Raw genomic sequence first — 18,848 nt, forward strand, 5'->3', positions numbered from 1 at the left:
AAAACCGCTTCTGCAGATGTCCGGGCATGCGCAGAAACGATTTTCGGCACTACTTGGCGAGTCCCCCTGCCACGCTGCGCCGGTTTAGCGCGGTGCGGGGACTTGCCGAGCGGGCGCCTCGGTGACCGGTCAGCTCGTGAGCTGGATGCCGCCCATGGGCCGGAGGTTGCTGACATATGGCCAAGCAAGTGAGTGAGCAGCCAGCCGCTGAGTGGGGGCGCGCCAAGTGTCACCCTCCTGAGTGGAACCCGGGGCGCCACGCCCCCTACACCCCCTGTTCTCGGATAGTTGTTGGAGGCATAGTGATGAAAAGGCCTCATTGAGTCATCTGAGGCAGGCCTGCTCAATGATATATTCTTTTGGTGTGAAGTTGTCTGTATCAATTTTGTACCGGCAAAAACTTTGGTATTTGTAGATGTTAATGTACTTTTAAACTATGTTTTTACAGTATGGGGATTAACAGACAACAAAAAGAGGGTGTTGTGAGCACTTCGGGCTAGCAAGACACTTATAGCGGGAGGATACATGCCCACCATCCATTAAGTAATTTTCAGTTTTTAATTTTAAGCTGTCTTTAGGTGCCCAGCTGCAAGTTTCATTGTTCAGCTGCAAATAAACTGTAATGATGATGATTGCTCAGTTTTTCAAACCCTACACAATCTGTTTCTTCAGCGCATAGGCTTGCATTTGAAACCGTTTCTCATTATTTGGTTATTGCTTTTGCCAGTGCTATCCTGCTGCTGGCCCCAAGTTCGCTAGAAAAAAACCCCTCTGACAATAATATTTTTGAACAGTACCACAGTACATTTTAAAACAACAACACACACAACCTCCTGTGCATTAGCTGGCAGGCCTCCCGGAAACTTGCTGAAAGTTAGTGTGGTGGAATCTTTTTAAAGAAAAGTTTTCTTTTTCCTTTTCCGTTTGACTCTCTATTTTGCTTGTTAAATTCTCCAGGCTCGGCCTATTGCTTCGACACCACTTCAGAACCAAAGGAAAGCCCCTTTTTGTTAGCAAATTAAATGAAATCCGGATGATTTTCCAGCTTGCACTGACCTGCATTTGTAGCCGCTTAAAAAAACCGACCGGCAGATTGAAATGAATTGGCACTTTTTGTAATTTTTACTTTGTGCCAGTTTACAAAAGAGCTTCAGTTATAGATAAACAGCCGGTGACTTCTCTTAAGACATGCATGTTTGCACCCGTGCTTGGGAATATTGGCGTGAGTCAGCCAGTGCCTTGTTCTCATTAAGCCATGGTTAAGTGTGAATGAACAAGCACACCGGCACACAGTTAGAATATTGCAACCGCTTTGCTCCTCCCGTTCCTGCTGTCACTGCACTATCAGAAGCTAAGCTATGGTTTGGCTTAGTGTTACCTGCAAAACCAGGCTCATCGTTTGTCTCCTGCAAACAAACCATGAGTGGTGAACCAAGAACAAACCTTGGTTACAGTTAATAGTTTGTTCAGAGTGAAACAGGCCAAACCATGGCTTAGCTCCTGGTGGCAGGAGCAGGAGAAACAGGGAAGGGAAGCGGCCATGGTTTTCTAATTGTACCACCGTACTTAGCTTGGCTTAGCATTATGCGACAACCAGGCCAGTGCAGTGGTACCTCTGTTTAAGTACACAATTGGTTCCAGAAGTCTGTACTTAACCTGAAGCGAACTTTCCCATTGAAAGTAATGGAAAGTGGATTAATCTATTCCAGATGGGTCCGCGGAGTACCCTATCTGAAGCGTACTTAACCCGAAGTATGAGTGTAATTGGTTCTAGAAGTCTGTACTTAACCTGAAGCGTACTTAACCTGAAGCAAACTTTCCCATTGAAAGTAATGGAAAGTGGATTAATCCGTTCTAGACGGGTCCGCGGAGTACTTAAACTGAAAATACTCAAGCCGAAGCGTATTTAATCCGAGGTATGACTGTATGTGGACGCACGGACAGAAAATCCTGTCTAGAAGAAGTGCTTCTTTGACAGCGGAAGTAGCAAGTGTACAAAACAGGCCACTTGCCTCTAATAATAATAATAATAATAATAATAATAATAATAATAATAATAATATATTATTTATACCCCGCCCATCTGGCTGGGTTTCCCCAGCCACTCTGGGCGGCTTCCAACAGAATTATTAAAGTACACTAATTTCTTAAAGATTAAAAGCTTCCCTAAACAGGGCTGCCTCTGAAAGTCTGGTAGTTGTTTTTCTTTTTGACATCTGATGGGAAGGCGTTCCACAGGGCGGGTGCCACTACTGAGAAGGCCCTCTGCCTGGTTCCCTGTAACTTGGCTTCTCGCAGCGAGGGAACCGCCAGAAGGCCCTCGGCACTGGACCTCAGTGCCCGGGTAGAGCGATGGAGGTGGAGACGCTCCTTCAGGTATACTGGACCGAGGCCATTTAGGGCTTTAAAGGTCAGCACCAACACTTTGAATTGTGCTCGGAAACGTACTGGGAGCCAATGCAGGTCTTTCAAGACCGGTGTTATGTGGTCTCGGCGGCTGCTCTTAAGTTTGGTGTACGGAGAAGATTGCATGCCGCAATATATTGTGCATGCCAATGCTGGATTCTCAGGCAGGGTCAGAGTGAAACTAGATATTGCAGTGTGGAGAGGGAACTAAGATATTGCAGCCAAGGGGGCTGAGCAGAGTCTGTTGTGACCCAGATTCAGGGTGAGCCGATGAGTTGCCTGAAGAACAGGGGTTTCCCCAGCCACATCACAGCCCAGTGTCCAGTTCTCCTGCTCAGGAAGGCTCAGCGCAGCAGCTTGGAGCTACAAGCGAGCTGTTGCTTCAGCTGTGAAGCCGCTCGGACTGAAACTGCTTCACTGGAAGCTCCACCCCGTCCTGGCAAGAGACGGGCATGCGCTTGCCGGTGCTCCCTCTCTCCTCCTGAGTAGCCTCACATTGCCGCCTGTGCCTGACTTGCCCTGGTGGCGATGGGAAAGAAGTTCCAAGAGCAGATCTTATATACTAATAGCAAACTGATTTGTCAGGTGGATCCTTACATAGCTAAAACAGCACCACTCACATGCAAGAAATTGGCGTCAATAGGCGTGGGGAAACCCCAAGGTTTTCAGAAGTCGGATAAAAATTAATTGGAGCGAAAGGGACGCAAGGAGGACTGAAAATGCTCAGTCTGAGGATCTGGAGAGGGGAGGAAAACGCAGGGAGGCAGAACAGAATGGAGTGTTCTAGAAGTAGGCAAAGCTGGTTGTTTGGGACCCTGAACAGAAGCGCTCCACCCTGCAACATTTTGTTGCAGTCCCCATTTGTATCTTTCGCATAGATGCACAGTTTGAATCTCCTGTAGATTGTTTCCAAATTCCATTTCCGCCAGCGTTTTGGGTCCCCCCCCATGTGGTGTTATCAGGGACCAGACTGAAACTTAGAAGTCTTTGTCTCCAGTCTCGATGAATTCTGTCACCCTTTCGGTCAGGGTTTGTTTTGAAGCCTTCCCGTATACCTCATCCTGCCTCTTGCTTAAAGTTACAGAATGTGCGGCGGCAGAGCTGAGTTTCGGTTCCCAAACAGAGCCATGTGGTTTCTCAGAGAGGAAGTAGCAGCAAGCGAAAGGAACAACATGTTTAGCTTCAGATGTCCATTTCAGATTATTGGCTTGATGCATCTATCTCTTCTTCCTGCCCAAATATCTCAAAATAGGTTTGAATAAATATCCTTGTTACTTGCTTTAGAGTCTGAAGATGTCTCGGGTGTTTACAACATTATTTTTAGATTGCACCTTTAAGTGATTTATGTGGTTGTCATGCCTATTTGTGAACAGTTTACAGTTTTTATTATGAGGTCTAAGAAGAAAATGCAGAGAGGGAGGGTTCAGGGTGAGTTTACTAGTGTACATATCTTACTGTGGTTGGTTATCTGCAAGTCGATACCTGGGAGTTTTATGTTAAAGGAGCTTCCTTTCTAGAAATTTGCGGGTGTTTTGTTGGTGTTGCAATGTTTGTGTTCTGCCACTAGGTGCCGCTAAAGTGTTGGTTGCTTTAGCATTTGCCTCAGCGCACAGGAGCAGCACTTGTCTGGCACCTAGTGAAATTAGGGTTGCCGTATTGTGAAGAGCAAAAAGAGGACACATTTGCCGACTTCTGCTTCTAACTATGGATCGCTATGGCGACTCTCATTTTACCTACCCATGGAAAAGAGGACGTGTCCTGGAAAAGGAGGACGTATGACAACCATAGAAATAGTTCAACTGATTGCTGAAAACAACTGCTCCTTCATTGATTTAGGGCAGGACGCACTACCGTGGCCTCAATTCAGACAGGAAACTATTACAACGGTTCGGCATGATGTTTGAACTGACAAACCATGGTTTGTGCCTGTCCAGCAATTGAGAATGGGAAACTATGGTTTATAGTGACTGTGCGTTAACCCTGGTTTGGTGCGGTATCTGAATTAATGAACCGTAGTCGTGACATATGTTGTTCTGCTTCCAAAGAGATGCTTTTTTTGGCACAGGCAATGCAACCACATTTGACTCTGCTATGTCCGTCTACAAAGGTTCGTTATCTAATAATCTTCATTCTTATTGTCGCAGGGGCAGCCCTTGGACCTGAAGGCCTGTACGGCACAAGTGCCCTCGACTCGTGGGATACAGACCTGATGAAGATATGACCATGGGTAAGGCTCCCTTATTTTCCCCAACCTTGGCTTCCTGCTGGTGGCTGAGCACAATGGGGGACGTTTTAAGTTCTTGCCAACACTTCTGTGTGGTACATGGGCCATCAATCGAGCGAGAGAACCAACAGGCAGAGTTTGCATTTGCTGCTGGATGCCCATGACTTTAATAGCAATACAGTGGCACTTCGCTAGACGAATGCCTCGCGCAAAGAAAAACTCGCAAGACGAAAGCGTGTTGCGAGTTTTTTGGAGACTCGCAAGACGAAGTTTCCTATGGCCGTGCTTCGCAAGAGGAAGCAGGGCAGGCGCACGAATGGAAGAGCGGCCGTCTGATTGGGTGTGCGAATGGCTGCTGGGGAAGGAGGGAGGGAGCATGGCTGCGTGGAGGCGCCAAGCAGAAGTCGCGGGGCTTCCGGAGCGGCCGTCTGGTTGGGTGCGCGAACGGCTGCTGGGGAAGGAGGGAGGGAGCCTCTCCCTGGCCCTCCTCCTGCTTCCCCCTCCCCAGAGCCTTAAAAACTTCCGGCCGTGGCGAGTGAGTCAGCGCCGGTTTTTTTGCCCATAGGAACGCATTAATTAAATTTCAATGCATTCCTATGGGAAACCGCGCTTCACAAGACGAAATTTTTGCAATACAAACTGACTGAACGAATTGATTTCGTCTCGCGAGGTACCACTATAGATGTCAGCCCCAGATTGTGACACCTTAAAAGATAGTGGGTTCCATCAGGCAACAACCTTAGGACCTGCAGAGAACCCCCTGCCCTTTTTTATTTTTTATTTTTGAGGGGTTGCTTGCTTTTTTGTGCTACGGGGTGTGTGGCATGCTACCTGCTTTTTTGTCCATGCTTTATCCCTTTTGTGCATTTGCATGTGCTGGTAGAATCATAGAATGGTAGAGTTAGAACCACCGCAAAGGTCATCTAGTCCAGCCCCTTTTGCCCAGTGCAGGGCTTGAACCTATGACCCTGAGATTAAAAGGCTCATGCTCTACCGACTGAACTGTTGATGGTTTGCCTGTTTGCGGGGAGTGGAGTTGTGAACTTGGCCATCTTTCGTTCTAGGAAATTGGTGTTTTATTTAACAGGATTTAGATACCGTGTCATTAAAAAACCCACCCTTCTCAGTAGCATTATGCTATGATAAGTAGCCATTATCAGTTTCAAACGTCCGCTTCTATAGATGAGTTCCTTCAGAGTCTGTGCTGGTGTCACCATTTCTGTGTTGGATGTCTGTCAAATTCATGAAAACACTTTCTGTGTCTTACCTGGTTGTTGTTTTGAAGCTGAACATGGGCAGCATTGCAAGCCTCAGTTGCCAGCATTCCTCCTACGTGTAACTGACAATTAAAAGGGGCAGGAACCCTGGGCGTTCGTTCACCATGTATAGGAGCAAATCAGCAAAGATCTAAATCCTAAATATTAATTAAAGTTGAATTAATTTTACATTAATTGAAGAATTGATGCTTTTGAATTATGGTGCTGGAGGAGACTCTTGAGAGTCCCATGGACTGCAAGAAGATCAAACCTACCAGTTCTTAAGGAAATCAGCCCTGAGTGTTCACTGGAAGGACAGATCCTGAAGCTGAGGCTCCAATACTTTGGCCACCTCATGATTGGGATTGGGATGATTGGCGGGCGGCTGGCTCTCAGTTGTGGGTCCGCTTGTTCACAAAGGCCCACCACCAAATGCAGAAGTTAGTCGGTGGGCTGGATCCCTGGAGCTGCCGAGATTCCTCCTCTCCCAAACGAAGGAGGAAGGTGGAACGGGGTGTGTTTGCGGGGGGATCAACCTTGTGCAATTCGGCTCCGAGGGCGATTCACACGCCATACCGAAGGCACAAAGTGTTGACGCAGCTGCTTTCTTGCTGCTCCCTGCCCCCCCCCCGCCCCGCGTGCGAGAAACCAGAAACTTCAGCCAGGAGCGAGTAGGACGTAAGGAACGCGGCCCACTCCAGCCTTCCCTCAGGCCTGCTCTGTTTTGGACCGTGGGGCTGTTGCCGTGGCGACGGATTGCAAACCCCTCTGGTTATGGTTTTATTGCAGCGATAAGTGATAGGGGAACCTAGGCTGGGGAACAGGGGAGGGAAATCCCTGTTTTAGAACTCAAATATCCTTTTAGCCGCTTGTAAGGTCCAGGAAAAACAGCTGCCCAAGTATTTCATTACGAGAGAGAGAGAGAGAGAGAGAGAGAGAGAGAGAGAGAGAGAGAGAAGGGATTTCTGGGTTGGTTGGTTTTTTTATCTGCACAGTGTGTGGGCCCAGTAACGATATTCTTCCTTTTAAAGGCCCACTTGTGCTGTTTTCCACCATTAAAGTTATCGTTATTTCTAGTGACATGTGTTTGCCATTGTGATGGGCAGGGGCAGCAGATGGCAACCCTGGCCTATGCTGTAGTGCAAGGCTGGGGAATCTCAGGCCCGCAAGCAGAATGTGGCCCTCCGAGCCTCTCTGCTTGGCCCTCCGTGTGTTCATGCACCTGCTCAAGAAAAAGATGTCTCTCCACCTGTAAAAATCCCAAAATAGCGCCTCTCAGCTCCCCGGAGGAATGTGTAAAATGTATACCACATGCCAGGTAAAGGTAAAGGGACAACTGACAGTTAAGTCCAGTCGTGAACGACTCTGGGGTTGCAGTGCTCATCTCGTTTTACAGGCCGAGGGAGCCGGCGTTTGTCCGCAGAAAGCTTCTGGGTCATGTGGCCAGCATGACTAAGTCGCTTCTGGCAAACCCGAGCAGCGCACGGAAACGCCGTTTACCTTCCCGCCAGAGTGGTACCTATTTATCTACTTGCACTGCATACTTTTGAACTGCTAGGTTGGCAGGAGCAGGGACCGAGCAACGGGAGCTCACCCCATCGCGGGGATTCGAACCGCCGACCTTCCGATCAGCAAGTCCAAGCTGCTCAGTGGTTTAAACCACAGCGTCACCCATGTCCCACCCTACCACACGCTAGGCCAATGCTAAACATTTAAAGCACCCCCCCTCCAGAGAAACCTAGGAACTGTAGTTTGTTAAGGGTACTGGGAATTGTAACCCCCGTGAGGGGAAAACTACACTTTCCACAATTTTTTGCAGGCAAGGGGGAATGTGAACATATGGTGTATATGTCCTTTGTTGTGTCGAACACTACCACACATCTGCACAGAGAAGGGATTCAGCTACACAGCTGCAAATAAAACATTTAAAATGTTTTGTGGTGTGCAGTATACAAATGTGACACTAGATGGCCACAGTGAGCTATGCAAAATTCAATGTATTTTTCCAAACTTAAAAAAAAGGATTTTCACAGCGGTTTTTTTTTAAATATGTGCATAGATTCCACCAAGGAAGCTGAGACTCGAAGCCAGCTGGCTGCCTGTTTGCTGTTGCAGTAAAAAGTGAAGGCAGCATTTGTACAAACAGGGCGTCTTAGCAGTCATTGTTTGCTCTTAGCAACCACAAAGGGCCAAGACTATGACGACTGCAGTTTCTTATCTTAATCCTGGGCTTTTTTTTAAAAATAAATATTTTATTGATTTTCCACAAAAGGATTAACAAATTTTTTTAAAACAATATAAAAGAAAAAGGAGAAAAACAAAGATACAGGATACAAAAATACAAAAGAAAAATAAAAAATAAAGCATTACATCTTATCTTCCTCACAGTGTAAGTTGGGACCTCCTCGGGTTCCCGTCCCTGTGGTTCTTATATACATTTCTAAGTAGCAAATTCTACATCCAACTAATCACCTTTTAAAATACATCTCTTTTTTTCCCCTTCTAAATAACCTCTTAAAATATTCCACAGTTTTATTTACCACTTAATTTCTAATCTAAAATATTACTTTAGCATACTTTTTAAAGTACAATTTAAAATCTTTCCACTCTTCTTCCATCGCTTGTTCTCCCTGGTTGCGGATTCGTCCGGTCATCTCAGCCAGTTCCATGAATTCCATCATCTTCATCTGCCATTCGTCAATTGTTGGTAATGTTTGCTGCTTCCAGTATTTAGCAACCTGGGCTTTAATCCGTGACCGCAGAATGCCCCTCTACCTCTCCTTGCTGAGGCTTTTGTTTGGTGATCACTTGGTGCCCTCTGGACTGCAGGGGTCTCCCATCCTCACATAAGCCACGTTTGAACCGAAGTTAGACCACCAAAATCACAGGTGGTCCTGTTGTGTGCAACTTTTAAAATAGATAGGGGACCACAACTTCCTGGTGGTCTTTTCGGATCGATATTCTGAAAATACAGTATTCTGTACCGAGTCTGCAAACCCTTTCCTCCTTTCGCCCTGACCATCTGCCCCCTAAATCTTTCGAAACGGGGAGTTTCTGTTTCTTCCCCCATTGTTGATGGAAGCAGATCCTTGGAACCCACGGCAAATTTTCTCCCAACTAATAGCCTGCTAGCAAAGCCAACAATAACAGGCCTGTCTAGACCTTCCAAATGTTGCTAAGTTGTTCCTTCGTCTCTCCCATATTCCCCCGCATTTGACAGCTAAGCTGTTTGGGTGGTCTGATGCTGACCCTGTTTTCTCGCGGCTGTTTTCTCATCCGGCTCTCAAACGGCGAAGGCGAACTAGGAACTCAGATTCTCCTCTTAGCGATTCCCCCCCCACACACAGAGACACACGTATGCACAGGGAGGAGTGGAGCCTGGGAGATCTAGACAGGATCTGAGCCTACCAGAGCTGTCACAACTAGGTTGGGGTGGGGGGAGGCGCTGGTATTCTGCCAGGCGGCTGAATCAGCGGCAGATTTGTGGCAAAGGTTTGAGAGCTTGCGGTTTGGAATCTCAGGCCGGGCGGGAAAGCCCCACGTCGAAGCGATAAGAAGGCAATCTCGGATCATAATTTCAAGCTGAAATCGGCTCAGTTTAGTTTACAAATGTTATGTGAATGAAAGGAGGGTGGTGGAGGAAGGCTATTCTTTTAAACCCCAGCTCCTCACAGTGCAGGTTCCGGGGGCCAGCTTTACCAGTTGGCCATCCGCCTCCTTAATGCTGCTAGGGCTGATGGGAGTTGTAGTTTAGCGACATCTGGACGGACAGAGGTTTCCCAGCCCTGCACTGGACGGACAGAGGTTTCCCCCCCATTAAGCTCAATAATTAAGCAGAGACATCACCTTGCCGACAAAGGTCTGTATAGTTAAAGCTATGGTTTTCCCAGTAGTGATGTATGGAAGTGAGAGCTGGACCATAAAGAAGGCTGATTGCCGAAGAATGGATGCTTTTGAATTATATGGTGCTGGAGGAGACTCTTGAGAGTCCCATGGACTGCAAGAAGATCAAACCTATCCATTCTGGAGGAAATGAGCCCTGAGTGCTCACTGGAAGGACAGATCGTGAAGCTGAGGCTCCAATACTTTGGCCACCTCATGAGAAGACTCTCTGGAAAAGACCCTGATGTTGGGAAAGATTGAGGGCACTAGGAGAAGGGGACGACAGAGGACGAGATGGCTGGACAGTGTTCTCGAAGCTATGAACATGACTTTGACCAAACTGTGGGAGGCAGTGGAAGACAGGAGTGCCTGGCGTGCTATGGTCCATGGGGTCACGAAGAGTCGGACACGACTAAACGACTAAACAACAACAACAAATATTTATATCTCAGGAGACGTGTGCAGGGTTGCCCTGTAAGTAAACAATCCTGAGTCAGCCAATGAGGAAGACTTGGAAGCAGGGCTAATAGCACTTATTGTGCTGTTATTTACTGTTCCCCCTCTCTCACATTAAATATTATGCTAGCAACATGTTTGTGAGGTGGAAAAAGCATTTAGGGTGTGTGTGGGGTTCAAAATTGATGGTTCATGTTTGCGGTAACAGGACTACGTAGAACAGGCATCCCCAAACTGCGGCCCTCCAGATGTTTTGGCCTACAACTCCCATGATCACTAGCTAACAGGACCAGTGGTCAGGGATGATGGGAATTGTAGTCCAAAACATCTGGAGGGCCGAAGTCTGGGGATGCCTGACGTAGAATCATAGAATTGTAGTTGGAAGGGACCCCGAGGGTCATCTAATCCAACCCCCAGTGATGCAGGAATCTCAACTAAAGCACCCACGGCAGATGGCCATCCAACCTCTGCTTTAAAAACTCCACCACCTCCCGAGGGAGTCCGTTCCACTGTCAAGACAGTGCATGTTTTCTTAAACTCCGCTTTTTGCAAATCCTCTCATTTCCTCTTGCAAGGCCGAGAGGCGAAAGATAGCATTTGAAAGCTAGGCAATGGGAGAGAAAGCCAAACGGGTTCTCAAGAACTGCTTGAAAAGGGAAGTTGAGGTGATGTGAAAGTCAGCGAGGGGAAGGCGCCACTTAGCTGGGGGTGCCTGGCTGGGGTGGGGGGGTGGGGGTGGGGAGTGAAGGTAGATGGACGAGTCCTATGGGTGAGGCAGGGGATGTGCTTGTTATTTTGCACTCATCTCAAAAATCCCACCCCCAGGGTGTTTTAGGGCAGAACGGTGCGTTTTGAGGGGGTTTCCCTTGAAATGTTAATGCAGAGCCATCAGGGAGTGGCAGGCAGGAGTAGGTGGCTAAGACTTCCCCCTGCCCTCGTATTCTCCCCTGCAACACATTTATTTATAGGACCACGTGTTCCCATGTCCTCGCATGCTAAACTGCCAGGGAGCATGTTTTAAGTGCTGGTTCTTAGAGAGCTGCCAAACATGCACCTGGGCCGCGCCGCTTCGCACTGCAAGCGGAGAGAGGGCTCACATCACCAAAACACTTCTCTGTGGAGAGATGCTTGTGTTGCCGCCCTCAGAGAAGAGAGAGAGCGAGCACTTGCCAATGGCAAGCAGGCTTCTGGGGACGTTGCCAGCCGTTCCCCACACATTTCCCGTCTTAACTCTTCAGCCATGAGAAGAAGGAATGTGCCATGTTTTCAAATGCACCGGATACTGATGTCCTCGGTGAGCAGAAGGCAGGCAGTCCTGTCAAGCCACTCACTGTGGCTTGAGTTATGTTGCCTTCTGGCTTTTGTCTGTGTTGCTGTCCTGAATTCCTTGTCACGGCTGTCAGTTTCAGCACCTGGCACACAGCTCCCTCACCTTCCCCTGCCCCAAACTTAGCGAGGGGTCTTGTGCCAGCTGCTGCCCCAGCAGCGGTGGTGGTGCCAGGGGTGGATAACAATGGGCACTTGCCAATAGTAATTGGATAGTCAAAGGAATTACCACACACCCAATAATAATCTCAGATCATGCCCCCTTAAGTATTGAGTTAGAACTAAGAATGAGTAAGGACAAGAGACCCTGGAGGGTGGATCCCAAGAGCCAGGATTCATCAATTTCTGCCCAGGATCCTTTGTAAACAGGACTGAATGAGCAGCAGCTTTGCAAGCCGGGATGCCAGCTCTTCTGATCTGCATTGCAGCTGTCTTCTCCAATGAATTCTGATTATTATTATTATTATTATTTTGGGAGGACTTGGAGGTTGAGCATCGCTCCACCGATGCTTTAACAAACAAGTTTTCTTATTGTTTAAGCCACACACATGGGACTGTCTGAAGGAGCATCCTGCCATCTATTTTTGTTTACAGAACTCAGGAGAAAGGGGTTTCCTGAAGTACAAATGTTTTTGGAGATCGAGCAGAGGGGGAAGTGGCTCTTCCGTACATCAGAGTGGTCTTCCCTTGTTAGTTCATCCTTCTGGACTGCTGCTGAGGTAGAAAAACACAGGGCTGTACATTTTCCAGTCACTGAAGGCAGATGTTGTCTTTAAGCCACCTGACCGACGGACAACAGTAGAGCCAGCAGGACAAGGCTTGGAGCAGGATTCGAATGGTTTTGGGTGCAATGGTGCCAGCTCAGTAGTAGAACACATAGCCCGCAGCTGCACACATAAAACCCCTGGATTTGGCAACCGGCATATTTGGTTAAAACCAAAATCGTGTAGAAGGGTGAGGAAAGATCTCCGCTGCCCATGAGAGGAGGCAAGGTAGCTCAGCGATCTGACCTGTTGGCCATCTGTCATCTGTCATGGATGCTTTAGATGCATTGAAGGGGGTTAGACTAAATGACCGTTGGAGGTCCCATCCAACTCCATGGTTCTATGCTTCTGTGTCCTGGTATTAAGGCTACTCTTGATGTCCTCACAAGCTCTTGTGCTTTCTAGGTTTTTATCACTATGGATATAGTGTGAGGGAGAGGGAGACAGAGCCATAAACCAAGAGCGTATTATGCGCAAGCAAATTGCTGCCACTTTGCTCCAACACATGCCTCCTGGCTCACGCTGGAGAGAAGCACTCATCTGCAATCATCATCTAAGGCTCTTCTTCCTGTGCCCCCTCCACAAGAGGTTCGGAGGGTGGCAATATGAGAACGGGGCCTTTTCTGTGGTGGCCCCCCATTTGTGGAATGCTCTCCCCAGGGAGCCTCGCCTGGCACCTTCATTATACACCCTTAGGTACCCGGTGAAAATGTTTCTCTGTAACCAGGCCTCGGGCTGATTAACCATTCCATGGCCTTTTAAATGTGTTTTTTTGGGGGGTCGTGACTCGTTTGTTTTCGTTTTATTATGTACTTTCTGTTCTCATTTTGCATTTCTATGTTGTGAACCTGCCTGAGATCTACGGATGATGGGCAGTATACCAATTAAATCAATCAATCAACAAAGCACAAGCCCTGGCTAAGTGTTACGGCAGAACCAGGGACCGTGTTCTGTTTCGCTCATGGCAAACCTCAGTCTGTAGCCAAGGCTTGCTGACTTGTGGTTCCTTCGTAGCAAAACAAACTACGACCTGGTTTTCTCGTAATGCTAAGTCAGGTATCGTGACTCGTTTCTCCCCAGTGTGAGCAGGGACAAAGAAAAGAGCCCAATCCAGCTCGTTCACAGTAAAGCATTAACTAAGGGGCTGGTGCCAGATTTCAGGCGTCCTGCAGCACAGTTCTGCCCCCCCAAAACCCCAACCTGCACTTTTTCCCCTGCTGCCAAGACCACGTAGCTGCCAAGTCTCCCGTTTTTCGCGGGAAACCCCCGTATTTTAAACTGTTTCCCGCTGGCAGCCCAGATTGGGAAAAATCCCGTAAATTCCCCGGATTTCCTACTTGCCAGGGAGGCTCCATTTTGAGTGCTGGTGCCGCCCGATTTCTGGTGCCCAGACATGGGTCGCGGGGCACCGGAAGTCGCTTCTACGCATGTCCGGACATGCGTAGAAGCGACTTCCGGTGCCGCGCCGCTGCTGATCCCGCATTTTTCAGCGGGAGACTTGGCAGCTATGCAAGACCACCACATCGGTCACACCTTCCATTGTCCTCCTTGTGGCATTTTAGCAGAGGGGAGGTGCTCCTCCTCCTTTGAAATGGGATCCATGCACTGCTTTCATCCGCAGTGGCTGCCTGCCATCTTAATCTACCCAGAATGCAACCCACCAGTCCAGAGATTTGTGAAGACTTACTGGCTGCTGGGGCATTGCATTTGAGGCAATTTAAAATGGTGCACGGCCACTGCGCATAGGAGCCAAGTTTGGCTCCTGTTGAGAAGTGGCCCTGGGCGGCTTCCAACAGAAAAATGAAATAAAATAATCTATTAAACATTAAAAGCCTCCCTAAACTTCTAAAAATGTATTCTAAAAAACCTGGTAGTTGTTTTTCTCTTTGACATCTGGTGGGAGGGCGTTCCACAGGGCGGGTGCCACCACCGAGAAGGCCCTCTGCCTGGTTCCCTGCAACTTGGCTTCTCGCAACGGGGGAACTGCCAGAAGGCCCTCGGTGCTGGACCTCAGTGTCCGGGCAGAATGATGGGGGTGGAGACGCTCCTTCAGGTATACTGGCCAGGCACCCCTTCTAAGACATGGGGACTCTTGGGCATGGCCGAAAGCCTTCGACTGCTAGCATCCGGGCCTGGCTACTGCAACCTGTGAACTGGTTCAGTGTTTCCATGCATAAAGGAAACATTTAGATTTGCAGCTTTTTCTGCTGCTTCAGACTGGTGGTGATCTTTCTCTTGGGTGGGGAACCCCAGGAAAACATAATGACAGCTCCTTACCACTGACAATCACAGGACCACACTGCCCCATTCTGGTAACCAGGGTGGATAAAAATCAATGATTTTTTTAAAAAAAATCAAAATTTAAATCAGATTTAAATCGGATTTTTTAAAATAAAATGCTTTTTGAGGAAAATATATTACCATCCAAAGGTTATTCCATCATGAAATAAAGATTAGATTTTTAATTATGTAGAATAAGGTTGTATATGTTTAATTTTTTTGGTAAATAAATTCCATTAATCCATTCACAATGTCATGCTCTTCCAGAGGTTTTTGTAAGATTATTGGGCAGTTTCTCTGCCTGCAAGATATTATCACAGATGCTTGGTGTACTTTTGCAGTTCTCAAAACTGAATTTGACTAAGCAGAGATCACATGCCTCTTCTTCACAGCAAAAATGTTATAACATGAATAGAGTTGAGAAAAAGACCTTAATCCTATTGTTCTACAAACCTATGAATACAGAATCAACCCCTTCAGTGCTAAGTTTCAAAAAGTTCAGTGAATAGAATAGAAACAATATTTTTCTGATTGTTTGGAGTGGACAGTATTTAAGTTTTTCATGTGTAGGCTGGTCTGACAGTCTAAGTTTCTTAAAATATATATATTTTGTTTTTGTTTAGCCAAATTACTTAACAAACATGGATGTTTGTTTAAGCAAATAACATATGCTGTAATGTTATTGTTTCAGTTGAATAAATCTATTTAAATTGTTATTATTAAGGTAATGATTATTTTTCTCCTTCCTAAGTACAACAGAAAAGTTGTCCAAATACAGTATGAATGATTAACCTATTAAACTGGGGATAAAAAAACTAATATGAAAAGTTGTTATTCTAAAAATCTTCATCTACCAGCATATTAAAGTTATACCAGCAAGAATTAGTCTTTATGTAGAAAACTATGATTTAAATCAAGCCTTACTGACTAGTGATTTAAATCGTGATTTAAATCAGTTTGATTTAAATCAAATCCACCCTGCTGGTAACTGAGGGAAGGGGATTACTCCTTCTATTCCATGCTAGTAGGAGCTCGTCTTCTCATTTTCTGAGAAACCTACAGGTATAGATTTCCTTTAAAAAAAAACTAGTAACAACTGGTTTTTATTGGTACTTATCAAAAGATATACAAAAGTTCATACCCAGTTCAAAGTATCTTTTTTATAATATGCCAGAATAAAAACTATAATCTAAAAAGGTACAGGGCTCAAAAAGAAGAAAAAGCGGAGCAGGGGGAGTAGGGAAAGAAAAAGAGAATGGAAAATACATATCAGCTAAATATAGTATTCACTCATTAACATCCAACTATTCTGTTTTCTATAAGACAATGTTTTTTCCAATCTTCAAATCCAAAAGTTACGAGTTCATTTTCTCTTACACACAAAAAGTCCATAAGAAGTTTCTAGTCTTTAATAAATGTCAATAATAGTTTTTCTCTAATTAAACCTGTTAAGTTTGCCATCTCAGATAAGTCCAATAGTTTTGTCAACCATTCCTCCATAGTAGGGGTGGGCTGTATCTTTCCATCTTTTTGCGTGTAAAACTTGCCGCTGTAATCATATCCTGGAATAACCTTCCACAGTCCTTTTCCAGTTGTTTATCTATGAGCCCTAAAAGAAAAAAAAGTTCTTGCTTCAATTGGATATTAACCTTTAAAATCTGCAGTATCAATGCATGTATTTGTACCCACACTGTGCCACACTGGCACTCACGACTGATTTTTTTAAAAAAATGTACTGAAGATTGCACTGTCTGAAAATACAAACAAATTTGCAACTATATAAATTGTGTGAAGTGTTCTCATTTAAACACACTTATCTGTGCCTACTTGCTTCCTCCTTTTCTCTCTGCTAAGAATAAAAGATTTTTGCCGTAGCTTGTCTTACACATGTGGGAATCTCGGATCACTCGTTCTTGAATTAACCTGTGTAACACAAGGCGCTTGGAGAGGTCCAGAAGGGTAAGGCCTTGTGTTTCACAAGACTAAATCTGTTTCCTTTCTTCTGCAGACGAAGAGGAGGCACTCAACTCTATTATGAAAGATCTCGCCGCCTTGGGCAAATGCGGGGGCCTCTTGGACACCAACCGGAACAAAAACCATGTCTATTCCAACAAACAGGTGAGTTGAGTTGCTGGGAACACCTTCCTACAGGGCTCAAAACGTTGTCCTTTCTCAAACACCGGGAGTCTGGTCCATTAGGATGAATGGGACACTTCCCCACCCACCTTAATCTGCCCTCAGCTAGCCATCGCCTGCCTGCCTTTCTGCTTGCAACAGGCGGTATTCAGTGATGTTTTACTCTAGAGTAGACCCATTGAAACTAATGAACTACCTGTAGGCTCCCTCCTTCATTTTAGTCTCCGTCTCACCTTGGTAAAACAGCATGGAGAAAGATCCCGGTGGTGAGACCAGAGTTAGTTGTTGTTTTTTGTAAAAAAAGAAGTAAGTTTATTGATTTGGTTTTCAGATTAAAATTTTACATTCACATGTCCAGCATACAACATAAAAACAAGATTCCAAGGAATCTCCTGGACTTCCCTCCTCCCCTTTGTGGGCCCTGTTGTTAATCATTTCCTCCTGCATCTCTTTTAATAATCTAAATCTTCTATCTCTCCACTGTATCCAAAATTCACCATTAAACTACAAGTGATATTCCAACCCTACTAACGATTTCAACTGTTTACAATGGTCTTGAAGGTAATGTCAGGGGTTGTTGCGACTACTCTAGAGTAACGACTTTCCGCATGCTTGTCTTTTAACAGTCTTTATTGGTGCACTCTATTTACAGTGTAACGGGGTGTTGGAAACATGTCTGCTTATTCCGATCCAGAATCCGGCACTGCCCCCCTGCGCGACTTCCCCCAACATAATAGCCTCGGGACAGTGAATCTCCTCCCCTTTCTCCTCCTCTGTAATTCCGGAACCAGGGGAAAAGCTCCACGCTCCGTGCTTTCCCTTTCCGCCTCTCTCTCTTCCCTCCTGTGGAGCCGGGGCTCTCCCATGCTGCCAGAGACCTAGCACTCTCTCTCCGCTTCCTGACTAGCCTCTTCAGAGCCCATCGCTGCTTGGGGAGGAGCTACTCCCGATGCAAGGGGGAGGTTCTCTATACTCTCTTCCCCTTACATCCAACTTTTAAATTTCCCCTGTTCCTTGTTAAAAGTTTGGTCTTCCTGATTTCTGCTTCTTCCGGTCATTTTAGCCATTTTGGCACAGTCCATCAACTTGATCTGCCATCCTTCTCTGGTAGGGACTTTTATCTTCTTTCCATCGCTGGCACCGACAGTAGGTGGAGCCAGACCCAACGACAAGCAAAGCCAACTAACTCTGGTCTCCCAGAGTGACCAGAGTCAGTTGGCTCTGCTTGTCGTTGTGACTGGCTCCACCTACTGTCGGTCTTCCCCATACCACAGTGATGCACACCTGCTTGATAGAAGCTCAAAATGCGCCTGTCCGTGTCCACACACATCCTCCAAGGTGTCACTAGATCCGACGGCTGCTGAAAAGGATCCAAGATGTTAAGCAAACCCGCGGGCTCCCTAACAGCTGCGGTGATGTCTGATGACCTAGTGAGATTTTGTCGGCTTTGTGGTGGGTGGATTAACATTTTATGAAAGGTGACGGGTGAAGGCAGAGGCCCATCCTGGAACGATCTGAAGAACAGCTTGAAAGTCGGGATTTGTTCAACGAGTTGTGTGCTTTCTTTTGCAAAAAGTTGCACATTCCTTGTTTTCGTTTTTCACACGTTCTCATACCTACCAAGTTCCAGTGGGAGAAATAAGGGACCGGACCGGAAGTAGCAGACCGGAAGTAGCGCTGCCGCCATTTTGGAACTGGGCGGAGCATGCTCAGAAGCGACTTTTGATGCTGCACTGCCCAGTTCCAAAATGGCCGCCGCACCAGAAGTCGCAATGCAGCCATTTTGGAACTGGACAGAGCTGCATCAAAAGTCGCTTCTGAGCATGCTCCGCCCAGTTCCAAAATGGCCGTCGCACCAGAATAAACCGGGGAAAAACAAAAAAAAATCCGTTTTTTCAGCTGAGAACAACTAGGAAAACGGGGGTTTCCCGGGGAATACGGGAGACTTGGCAGCTATGCATGTTCCACACACACAGGTTATTTTCTCAGATTTCTGGCCGCCCCTCTTTCCAAGCTCTCTGTACCATCCCCCCCTTCCCTCTCCCCTCCTTGTACCAACCATTCATTTGTGGGAGACCCGAAGCAAAGGTTCGCCGTGAAACTGCTTTGTACTTTTTA

At 46.6% G+C, this 18,848-nt stretch overlaps 1 protein-coding gene across 2 annotated transcripts in view; it reads left to right on the forward strand.

Annotated features, from left to right (window-relative positions):
- The window catches only part of LOC118091861 (mitogen-activated protein kinase kinase kinase 3), a 94,729-nt gene that overhangs the window by 35,213 nt on the left and 40,668 nt on the right, over positions 1-18,848 (forward strand). For both annotated transcript variants that reach the window (XM_060280929.2, XM_060280930.2), the window contains exons 2-3: positions 4,551-4,633; positions 16,603-16,712. In XM_060280929.2, coding sequence (XP_060136912.1) covers positions 4,624-4,633; positions 16,603-16,712 — 120 coding nt within the window. In that variant the 5' untranslated portion in view covers positions 4,551-4,623. The remainder of the gene's footprint in view (positions 1-4,550; positions 4,634-16,602; positions 16,713-18,848) is intronic.

Source organism: Zootoca vivipara, chromosome 11 (genome assembly GCF_965207765.1).
Source record: "Zootoca vivipara chromosome 11, rZooViv2.hap1.1, whole genome shotgun sequence".
Taxonomy (NCBI): Eukaryota; Metazoa; Chordata; class Lepidosauria; order Squamata; family Lacertidae; genus Zootoca; species Zootoca vivipara.